Source organism: Entelurus aequoreus, linkage group LG08 (genome assembly GCF_033978785.1).
Source record: "Entelurus aequoreus isolate RoL-2023_Sb linkage group LG08, RoL_Eaeq_v1.1, whole genome shotgun sequence".
Classification (NCBI taxonomy): Eukaryota; Metazoa; Chordata; class Actinopteri; order Syngnathiformes; family Syngnathidae; genus Entelurus; species Entelurus aequoreus.
Genome location: NC_084738.1, coordinates 36,537,064 through 36,549,178, shown reverse-complemented (window position 1 = coordinate 36,549,178; position 12,115 = coordinate 36,537,064). Strand labels below are relative to the sequence as shown.

Below are 12,115 nucleotides of genomic sequence, written 5' to 3'. Positions count from 1 at the left end.
GAGTTTTGAGGTGAAAAAAAAGGATTTTAAGTGTGCCTTATAGTCCGGAAAATACGGTATTAGTGATATTTTTATTAGAAGCGCTAATGGTAAGGACCCACATTTAGCGGTTATACGTAATTGTTGTACTTTCTTTGGTTTTAGGTTATAGTATGCTTTGTACACATTTTTGGCTGTTTGCAAATCCCCCATGTCGTTGAATTTCAACATTTTTGATTCAATAAATAAATAATTTGAGTGTTTGCTGAATCCAATAGTGACTGATATTTTTTTCCCCGATCCAATACTGAGTAACATTTCGGTTGGTATCGGCGATACCGATCCAATAACAATACTTTATGAAAATATACCTAATGTATCTGGTAAAATTTTAAAAGTAGTAAGTGTTGCTGCTTCACCACTTAAGTCATATTTTTGGCGCTTAAGAAACTTCTCCATGGCTTTAGCTCTAGACTTATTCTGTTTGTTTGAGATGGTCATTACTGCCACAAGTGGTGGGAAAATAGTAAAAGTATGGATATTTTTATTTGAGAATCGATATCAGAGCATAAGGAACTCGTATCGGCGGTATTGATATTTCAGTATCGACCCGCACATCATTAATATCCAACACTATGTATCATACTAACTGACCTTTTTTAAAACACCGTTAGTTACGAAGTGTACTTTTGTAGTTGTTTCCCCATATTTCTACACAATAACTGGTATAATTTGGTAACACTAGCGAGCAGTAGAGTTATATAAAGTGATTTTTTTGTCCAATCCATATTTTCCTGTCTTCATTATTGATGTGTTTCTTGACCACCTAATGTTGTATGCTTTTTTACATGAGATTTCCAGTTCCTGTTATCAATTATTCCACCCAAAAATGTTGATTTAATTTACTCTTTCAATGTCTAGTCCGTCTATTTGGATTGGGGTTTGACTTTCTCTTCTATTGTTACCGAATAGCATTATTTTAGTTTTACTGAGGTTTAAGGTTAGGCTGTTTTTGTCAACATTTCGTAGACAGACTTTTGCTTGCATTTATTTACTAGTTAGATTGTATTTAAAAAAAGAACATAAGTGTGCTTGTCTTTAATAATGATTGTGAATGATAGGCAGGCAAAAGTGCAGTTCCCCTCTAAGGTTTGATTATCATTCACACACATAGTGATGTGCGGGTTGATACTGAAAAAACAATAGCACAAATTGAGATGTGTACTAGGTGTGGAGCCTACGGATGAATAATAACAAAACGGTAATAACATTTAAACCATTATAGCACAAATTGGGGTTTTTTGACAGCACAAATGGTTGGGACAAGTTTGGTAAGATTTTAACAAGGTGGGGACATCACTTTTTGAAATACATTAATATCGCAAAAAAATGTTTATGGCTCAAACTTATTGCATTGTATTTTAATATTTGCCAGGACAAGGGGCGCTAGCTTCACACAGTTGATGTTTGGGCACCTGCAGAACTTTGCATTAAAAAAAAAAAGCCAGATTTTACGGTTTAAACTTTTAATGTGACTTAAAACACACCAAAGTGTTAACTACTTTCTTTTTGTGTTTTTTTTGCAGAGGTTGATGAAGTAGTGAACAGCATTTTGTTCCTGCTGAGCGATAAGAGCTCAATGACTAATGGAGTGACTCTTCCAGTTGATGGAGGCTTCCTGGCCTGTTAAACGAGCACCATAGGTAACATTCTATATCTAACATAGATACACACTGAGACGAGGAACAGGTCCAGTCTTTACTGTAACTTGAAGACTGGTACACCAAACCAATCACACACACTATGGATGGCATTAGTGGTTACATTGAGTCTGATATAGTTATGTACAAGATGTGAATAAACCACACATCACATTAGACAGCTGGTCCCAGAGCCTCAGGGGCACGTTAGGTTCATTCCCACAAATGTATCTTGATTATGAAGGATAAAAGAAATCATCCATGTCCAAGTTTGACAGTTTTATGGCCAAAACACTGAATTTAAACACATTTCGTACAGTATATAATGGCATTGATTGCCACAAACTATCGTTTTCCTTCCAACAAGTCAAATGAGTTCAACTTGCCTGCAGGTTTCTGCACATAGAGCAGGAATTAGTACTTTACCACCTGTTGTGTGTGTGCATGAACTTTAAGTTTAAATAACGTTATGTTTCATAATCACCTTGTGTTAACAGTGGACATGGTTGGTAATGCTGTGTCTTTTCCACCACACAATGTCATTTTCATCACAAAACATATTTTTACATGAAATTGACAAAAGCACACTTACAGTATTTGCAATTATTCTAATATTTTAGTAAATCCATTTGTTAAACTTCATTGAATGTTTTGAAGCATTGTTATGCTTATGATTAAAATTGATTTGGAACATGCACAATAATTTAGTTTGACAACACCTTTATCACAGTGAACTGATGATTCCCTTGATTTGCTGGACAGTCACTATCGTAAAGTCTTTCTACACGTGATGAAGTAAAACATCCAAATATTTAAAAACAAATATGTTTGATTTTGTTTTGTTCATTTCAGACCAAATTTGACAAGTTAGAAAATGACCTACATACGCTTGTGTATAGGCTATAGTACAGTTGTGCCTTGACATACGAGTTTAATTTGTTTTGTGACAGAGATACTGTAGTATCTCAAAATACTCGTATTCAAAATCAATATTCTCCATTGAAATGAATGGGAATCAAATAATCTGTTCTAAGCCTCCCAAAAACACAATTTTAACATGTCACATGCTTTATAGTAAGACAAAACACACTTCTAGATAACAAATATTGTAGGAAAACAATACAATAGTACGGAGCCCCTAAAGGGACATGGGAATTTTTTTTTTTTTAGACATGTATCTCGTGGCCACGAGAAAGTATCTCGTGGCCACGAGAAACTTTCTCGTGGCCACGAGAAACTTTTTATAAAAAAAAAAAAAAATAAATAAAAAAAAAAAAAAAAAAAAAATTTTTATAAAAAGTTTCTCGTGGCCACGAGAAACTTTCTCGTGGCCACGAGAAACTTTCTCGTGCGCACGAGAAAGCATTGGATGCGTGCTGATGGTTTAGTGTGTGTTAAAATGGCAGTTTAGGAGTTAATATGGCTGTATTTCCAGATAGGACTTTCCCCCATGTGTGTTGTGGCAAAATGTGAATGCTTGATTAGTAGGTGTGAGACAAACACTTTATCTTCCTGGTTATTGTAACGCTACGTGTTTGACATTATTTAAGACTTTATCATGCCCGGGAAAGGACAGTTTTCCTCTTCTGTGGCTGTGGGGGGTGGGCGTGGCTTGCGGACCTGCAGTGAAGCGGAGTGTGCCAGTTAGTCCCATGTTGATGTGATCAAACTTCTTTCTTGCTTGGAAGATACACACACAATTGTAACTGTTATTTCTTCCTGCACATAATAAATATGTACAACGTGTTTGGATGTATTCATTTATGTAAAATTGTCATTAAATGTAATATTGCCTGACAAAAAGTGATACGACGTACGTAATATTTTGATATTTACACATCGCATATTTACACACGCGCATCTGACTAGAATACCCTTATGTGCATTACATATATCAACATCAACTACCTACTGTACTGTTTACTTGTTGAAATACCCTTTTTAGAGCAAATATCTACCCACATAATTTATATGTGTATATATAATATATATATATGTGTATGTATGTATATGCATATATATATATATATATATATATATATACATATATATATATATATATATATATATATATATATATATATATATATATATATATATATATATATATACAGTATATACACGCACACACACACATATACATGTATACTGTATAGGAAGAAACACACATAAATATATACAGTATACATATATACACACAAACACTAAATTTGACAAACAAAATAACTACTATTTTTAAGAACAAGTTACAGTAATATAATATATATATATACACTACCGTTCAAAAGTTTGGGGTCACCCAAACAATTTTGTGGAATAGCCTTCATTTCTAAGAACAAGAATAGACTGTCGAGTTTCAGATGAAAGTTCTCTTTTTCTGGCCATTTTGAGCGTTTAATTGACCCCACAAATGTGATGCTCCAGAAACTCAATCTGCTCAAAGGAAGGTCCGTTTTGTAGCTTCTGTAACGAGCTAAAGTGTTTTCAGATGTGTGAACATGATTGCACAAGGGTTTTCTAATCATCAGTTAGCCTTCTGAGCCAATGAGCAAACACATTGTACCATTAGAACACTGGAGTGATAGTTGCTGGAAATGGGCCTCTATACACCTATGTACATATTGCACCAAAAACCAGACATTTGCAGCTAGAATAGTCATTTACCACATTAGCAATGTATAGAGTGTATTTCTTTAAAGTTAAGACTAGTTGAAAGTTATCTTCATTGAAAAGTACAGTGCTTTTCCTTCAAAAATAAGGACATTTCAATGTGACCCCAAACTTTTAAACGGTAGAGTATATATATACATGCTTATACATAATATGTATATATATATATATATATATATATATATATATATATATATATATATATATATATATATATATATATATATATACATATACATATATATATATATATATATATATATATATATATATATATATATATATATATATATATATATATATATATATAGATACACATACATACATATATATATATATGCATATACATACATACACATATATATATATTATATATACACATATAAATTATGTGGGTAAATATTTGTTCTAAAAAGGGTATTTCAACAAGTAAACAGTACAGTAGGTAGTTGATGTTGATATATGTAATGCACATAAGGGTATTCTAGTCAGATGCGCGTGTGTAAATATGCGATGTGTAAATATCAAAATATTACGTACGTCGTATCACTTTTTGTCAGGCAATATTACATTTAATGACAATTTTACATAAATGAATACATCCAAACACGTTGTACATATTTATTATGTGCAGGAAGAAATAACAGTTACAATTGTGTGTGTATCTTCCAAGCAAGAAAGAAGTTTGATCACATCAACATGGGACTAACTGACACACTCCGCTTCACTGCAGGTCCGCAAGCCACGCCCACCCCCCACAGCCACAGAAGAGGAAAACTGTCCTTTCCCGGGCATGATAAAGTCTTAAATAATGTCAAACACGTAGCGTTACAATAACCAGGAAGATAAAGTGTTTGTCTCACACCTACTAATCAAGCATTCACATTTTGCCACAACACACATCGGGGAAAGTCCTATCTGGAAATACAGCCATATTAACTCCTAAACTGCCATTTTAACACACACTAAACCATCAGCACGCATCCAATGCTTTCTCGTGGCCACGAGAAACTTTCTCGTGCGCACGAGAAAGTTTCTCGTGGCCACGAGAAAGTTTCTCGTGGCCACGAGAAACTTTTTATAAAAAAAAAAAAAAAAAAAAAAAAAATTAAATTTTTTTTTTTTTTTTTTTTTTTTATAAAAAGTTTCTCGTGGCCACGAGATACTTTCTCGTGGCCACGAGATACTTTCTCGTGGCCACGAGATACTTTCTCGTGGCCACGAGATACATGTCTAAAAAAAAAAAATTCCCATGTCCCTTTAGGGGCTCCGTACAATAGAATGTACTACTAACAAATACAGTAGTTTTATGAAATAAAGTAATGCAATAATGATGTATAGCAGGCATGTCCAACTCTTTGCAGAGGGGGCCAAAATTCAAAATACACTTTAGATTGCGGGCCGAACATGATTAACTGATGCCAAGGATGTTGTTTTTGTTCGTTTTAATGAAGTGATTGTTGATCAACCTTGTCCTAGTTATCCTTTGAACATCCGGACAAAAGCTACAATATATTATTGGCATACAAAAACGGCAGAATCCAGGAGGTTTGTAACTTCAGTTAGAATATCGGCAGACAAGGGGAGCTTCTGGGAGTCTTCCGCAGAACCCTAAAGACTTTGCAGGTCTGAGGATGCCTCTGAGGAGCAATTGTTTCCTGTTAACTGTGTTTTCATAGTTAGTTAAGGTTCTTATTTGCTGTAATTCTCCATGCAGGTCAGCTGCATTTTGATTTTCAAATGGTCCCGCGGGCCGGCCGTTTGACACCTGTGATGTACAGTGTTTACCTTGGAGAGCAGACTTTTACAGTATCTCCTGCAAGCTCTTTTTATGTCAAATACACCATCCACAGCTTCTCCATATTTTTATGGAAAAATATCGTCCCTTTAGAGATAATTATAACGCTGGCATAGTCATAACTTTTCGGCTCCTTCGTCAGTTTGGCACAGGTTGTAGCAGTTATGCACGTACTGCTTTTCCAACGCAAACCTCAGTCATGTTGTTGATGATGTCTTTCTTTAATTCAAAGAAGAACATCCACTTCTTCTTCACAGCACTGTCCTTCACAATCTTTGTTCCCATGGTTAGAAAAACAAAGTTGTGTCTGTCGAGCAATTAGCTAATGATAGAAATTGAGAAACCAAAAGTTGGGTGTATCTCATGGAGTTCACTGGGACATTTGCTACACCAACTAGCAGGGGGGAAGTACAGTATCTAAAGCTGGCCCCTAACCCACATTTTTGCTCGCAACTTAAAGGCTCACATTTCCCAAAAGTTGAGGCACTGGTAAGGCACCACTGGCATCAATTAGGTCTGTGTTTTTTCATATTTAACTTTAAAGAAACAGTTAGAAAATGTCATACAGTAACCGCTTTTTCCCGAAGTCGGTATATTAATTGTTCTATGACACTGGTCCAGAAAAAGAATGACGCAATCACTAAAAGCTACAAACCCCCAAATCTTTGGTGAGTGCATAGGAATTTCTGACACTGACTGTGACCATGTACAGCACTGTACAAAAGTCTGAACACCATTAATTACCATGTTTTAGCAACACTTTGATAACCACATACAGTATAACTAGAATGTCAGTCTAAAGAATGCAGGCCAAGTCCAAATCTAATATCTTAGTTAGCAGGTTACATCGTTTTACATAGAGGATGATAAACTGACAGAAGGCGTGGACCAATTTTTGGAGAACTTGAACTGCAATATTACGACCCTTTATTTTGACAGATTCTTCATTAGCAACAAAGTTTGTTTGAAATAGTTTTTGTGTAAGCTCTACTACTTACTCTTTACTGTGTGAAAATAACTGCTCAATCATAATAAAATCAAATAATTCCAACAATAAAAATAGTGGAGGCCTAAGACTTTTGCAAAGTGCTGTCTTTTGAATGTTGTTTTTTTCCTAATGTTTCCAAACAATTCTTTTGGCAATTTCCTCATTGTAATCCATCCAAATTATATTTAACTTTACATGTTGTCTACCTTTGATCTTTTTTCCGGCAAGCCGCAGGATTCCTCTGATGACATTGAGGCTTGCCTTTGTTTTTCCACTGGCACATCAAAATATCCCGGAAAGTTGTTCGAAAAGTCTTGTTACACAGGGCATAGCACATGGGGTTGACTGTGCTGTTAACATAACACAACCAATATCCCAGTTCCCAAAGAGTTCCCGGGATACAGTCCTGGCAGAATGTGTTGACCAAGACCATGATATTGTATGGCAACCAAGTAGTAATGAAGGCGAAGAGGATGGCACTCAGTGTCCGTGCTGCTTTCTTGTCATTTGCCTTTTTTTCATTTTTGCGCTTGTTAACCTCGGTCTTGGATTTAGAGGCAAACCTTTTTGCCGTGCTCCCATCTTTCATTGAGGTGTTTTCGGGAGATGTCTCAGCCGGCTGTGTAGGGTTTGACTGAGATTTTGTATCTTTGTTCTTCACCCTTTTAGACTTCTCCCCATCTAAAGACAATAGATAGACAGAAAGGTAAGACATTAGTTTTGACATTGCTTCCTTGAGGTACGTTTTTTAGAAAGTCTTGTTAGGCTTTTTATGTCCAACCTGCAGGAAGCCTTGATTGGTCTGCATCATTTACTTCTTCTTCGCCCTCTGAAGCTTCATTGTTGTTAAGATTGTCACAGCTACCCTGCTCTGCTGGTGCAGTATTATCAGCGCTTCTGGATCCACGGCATCTTAGTAGCAGGGATGAACACCGGCTGAAGAAAGCACCACATGTTCTCTGACCGGTGTGGGCCTTGTCCTCTGAAGGCAGCTGATTTTGCTCATCACTCCTGTTTGTGGACCTCATTTGTTTCGATGACGCAGAATTCTCCTTCTGGCTATTACTCGCTCCATCGCCTCCAGCTACACTCCCCTGAGTTTGTTTTTTTCCAGCACCAGAACCCTTAAGACCCTCCATATCCTTAACACGTTTCTCTGTCTCCTGAAAGATCTTCCAAAACAGGGTTGTCATGATAGTGACTGGCAAGTAAAATGCAGCAATAGCAGTGCAAAATGTAATGATGGGCTCAGACAGAAACTGAATGAAGCATTCATTCGACGGCACCGTCCGCTCACCGACGATATACTGCCAAAACAGAATGGCCGGGGCCCAGAGAATGAAAGAAATGGACCAGGCTAAACAAATCATGGTCATGGCCCGCTTGGTTGTGCGCTTGGCACGATAGGTCAAAGGTCTGGTCACAGAGAAATACCTGAAGGGAAGAAATAGATGACTTAATACTACCACCGTTCAGAAGCCATTACAGAAATGTGTAGATCATACTTAAAAAATTTCTAATAAAGGCATCATGGTTACTCAAAATAAGAAATGTCTTTGTGTAAAATAAAATACAAATTAAGGATGAGCTGCATTGGGGAATTTTATGTTAATACTTCTTGGACATGAGACAAAGTATCATTACCTTTTATATTACATTTTTCTCTGGGATCATTGATTGATGTACAGTATCGACTCAAACCTTAAAGTGCATCCGGAAAGTATTGCTTAGATGTTACTGATGTCGTGTCCGGCTCACGTCCCACCCATTAAATATGTGTGGTGGTCAAGCTAGCTCTATATTTTCAAAGGGCACTATAGACACCATTTAGTCCTATGCTTGTGTTGTTTTGGGCTGTACAAATCGTTCAAATCGCAAGAAGGATAAGCGTTTCTTCAGAGTTCCTCAAGAGGTTATCAAAAAGGGTGAAAGAGTGAAAGATTTTACGAAATGAATACTATAAAAGTAGCGCACACTCCAGTCCAAGGGAGCAGAGTCGAAGAATGCATCAGTTAGCATTGATCACTTTCTTAAAGGTTTGTGTGATATACTTTTAACCTTTATTATTTCCCATTTAAGTATTATCTTGATGTTATTTGTATTTCTTAAAGACATTTTTGCTACGAGTTTTTTGAAAAGTAACAACTCGGCATGTCTACATAAAAGAAAGTTAATGTGAGCAAAACCTGCAAGAGTTAAGCTTTTACCAAAGGCAGCAATCATAAATTAAGATTTCAGCACATACACAATGTTGACATCTATAGTTATATTTTGATAAAATCATGCTACTTGTAAACGGCGCGTGCAACAGCAACAAACATGGCATCTTAGGCGCAAATTTAAATCATAAAACTCAACCTTACCTGAGCAAAAACGATGCATATTTAGTCTTGATACCAATTTGCTTGACCCAGCCACACATAGAGAGGTCTTAGATCTCCATGTTGTTCCAAGTTTCCATCTGTTTTGTCCTGTAGAATGACGTCTGGAGAACAATAGCTCGATATGTATGGGAACGCGGAAGACGTATAATCCTAGATGTCACTCGACAAATCTTTTTTTGAGGAAGATCTCGGCCTCTTGCATACTACGATAGTTGCGCGCTGCTTGCTGTACAACAGCCATCTTGGCTTGGTTGACCACCACTGGTTTTCACTTCCGGGAAGAAGTCACGCTTCGGAATACAAGCAATTCACAGCGCATTTTCCCCCATTTTGTTTTGTTACAGCCTTATTCCAATACCCCGTAATGACAATGTGATTTTTAAAAAAAAAATTTTATCGAAACATTTTGCAAATGTTTTACGACTACAAACTTACATGTACATGGCAGCATTATGCTGTGGGGCTGGTTTTCAGTGACAGGAACTGGGAGACTATTTAGGATAAAGAGATTGGATTCAAGCTGGATGAAAACTAATACTTCCCATCCAACCTGATGGAGCTTGAGAGGTGCTGCAAAGAGGAATGGGCAGAACTGCCCAAAGATAGGTGTGCCAAGCTTGTGGCATCGTATTCAAAAAGACTTGAGGGTGTAATTGCTGCCAAAGGTGCATCAACAAAGTATTGAGCAAAGGCTGTGAATACTTATGTACATTGGATTTTTAATGTTTTGATTTTAATACATTTGCAAAAAAAATATATATTTTTTAACTTTTCAAATTGTCATGATGGGGTATTGTGTGTGGAATTTTATTGACAAAAATGAATGTATTCCATTTTGATATAAGGCTGTAACATAAGAGAATGTGGAAAAAGTGAAGCGCTGTGAATACTTTACAGATGCACTGTATCTTTTACATATCATTTTCAGAACTAGCTAAATATTTATTCCCCAATATAATTTCATTGAACATTAGTATTACCTGGAAAACCAAAAAAAAAGTTTTTTGCATCTGGACTTTGCCAGCCTTTGGAATTTAGGACTATTTAATGATTTAATTGCGAGTACAGTGTTTTCTCGATTTTCACACTGTTATGATCACAATTTACGCCACAAGATAATCTTTAAGCGCTATCTCATAGTCTGGCTTTCGTTCATGTTTGTCCAAAAAGCATACATTTGTTCAAAATTAAATTGTGTAGATCTTCAAGAAACAAGACATTACCTGGCATAAACACTACATTTAGGACCACAATCCCTATAGGAGGGGGTTCAGAAATACATAAAATATGATCTATTATATGTATGTACTATAACTAATTAAGTCCGGAAATGTTTTTTATTTTTTTTTTTTACGAACTGTAATCCTCAAGGAATCATTTTATTTACATTTTGTTGTATAGATAAACCGTAAATTATGTGTTGCACAACACACAAGTACAGGCGCGTAAAAGCAGTGATCGCGCACCTGAATTGTCGGTGAGCGGCTTATGTGCCTCACTAGTTACTACAACATTAAACAGACTAGAATATATTCAACAACTATTGGCAACTATTTTTTTCTGTCTGTAGGATTTGTATTCCTCCGGTTCAGAAGCCCGACCTTACAGAATGAGGTGTTAACACCCAATGTAGCTTACTATACACAGCTGTAAGTTAAGAAAAACAATGGGTTACCTGTCAAAGCTAATGACGAGAAGATTCATGACGGAAGCGTTACTTGCTACATAGTCGATTGCAAGCCACAAGTCACAGACCACTGGTCCCAGAGCCCATTGCCCCATGACGATATAGGTGGTATACAAGTTCATAGACAGTGTGCCAATGGTCAGGTCAGCACACGCCAAGCTCAGGAGGTAGTAGTTGTTCACAGTCTTCAGTGCCTTGTTGATCTTGAAGGACAGCATCACTAAGATGTTGCCGACAACTGTAACCAGTGACAGTGAGCCGGTAAGGAAGACAATTACTATAACCTGAAGATGAAAGAAGCAGAGGAAAAAATTATGGTATCATTCATGCTTTCAGTCTGTAATTTAACATCACAAAGTAGTTAACTTGTACAGTTATACTGTATATATATATATATATATATATATATATATATATATATATATATATATATATATATATATATATATATATATATATATATATATATATATATATATATATATATATATATATATATATATATATATATAAATATATATATATGTATATATATATATATATATATATATATATATGTATATATATATATATATACATATACACACACACACACATATATATGTGTACTGTATATATATATATACACGTATATATTTATATATACACTACCGTTCAAAAGTTTGGGGTCACATTGAAATGTCCTTATTTTTGAAGGAAAAGCACTGTACTTTTCAATGAAGATAACTTTAAACTAGTCTTAACTTTAAAGAAATACACTCTATACATTGCTAATATGGTAAATGACTATTCTAGCTGCAAATGTCTGGTTTTTGGTGCAATATCTACATAGGTGTATAGAGGCCCATTTCTAGCAACTATCACTCCAGTGTTCTAATGGTACAATGTGTTTGCTCATTGGCTCAGAAG

The 12,115-nt window shown here is 35.7% G+C and overlaps 2 protein-coding genes across 6 annotated transcripts in view; one reads left to right on the top strand and one right to left on the bottom strand.

Moving 5' to 3' along the window:
- Positions 1 to 12,115, top strand: part of dcxr (dicarbonyl/L-xylulose reductase) — a 51,980-nt gene that overhangs the window by 16,416 nt on the left and 23,449 nt on the right. For 2 of the 4 annotated variants that reach the window (XM_062056406.1, XM_062056408.1), the window contains exon 8: positions 1,566 to 1,682. In XM_062056406.1, coding sequence (XP_061912390.1) covers positions 1,566 to 1,669 — 104 coding nt within the window. In that variant the 3' untranslated portion in view covers positions 1,670 to 1,682. Of the gene's footprint in view, positions 1 to 1,565; positions 2,503 to 7,804; positions 7,824 to 12,115 lie in introns of those variants that run through there. The other 2 variants (XM_062056409.1, XM_062056405.1) reach the window with 2 other exon arrangements.
- Positions 5,628 to 12,115, bottom strand: part of LOC133655843 (muscarinic acetylcholine receptor M1-like) — an 18,670-nt gene continuing 12,182 nt past the window's right edge. For both annotated transcript variants that reach the window (XM_062056404.1, XM_062056403.1), the window contains exons 4-6: positions 11,195 to 11,490; positions 7,917 to 8,569; positions 5,628 to 7,816 (exon numbers count right to left, since the gene is read on the bottom strand). In XM_062056404.1, the coding sequence (XP_061912388.1) occupies positions 7,338 to 7,816; positions 7,917 to 8,569; positions 11,195 to 11,490 (1,428 nt within the window). In that variant the 3' untranslated portion in view covers positions 5,628 to 7,337. The remainder of the gene's footprint in view (positions 7,817 to 7,916; positions 8,570 to 11,194; positions 11,491 to 12,115) is intronic.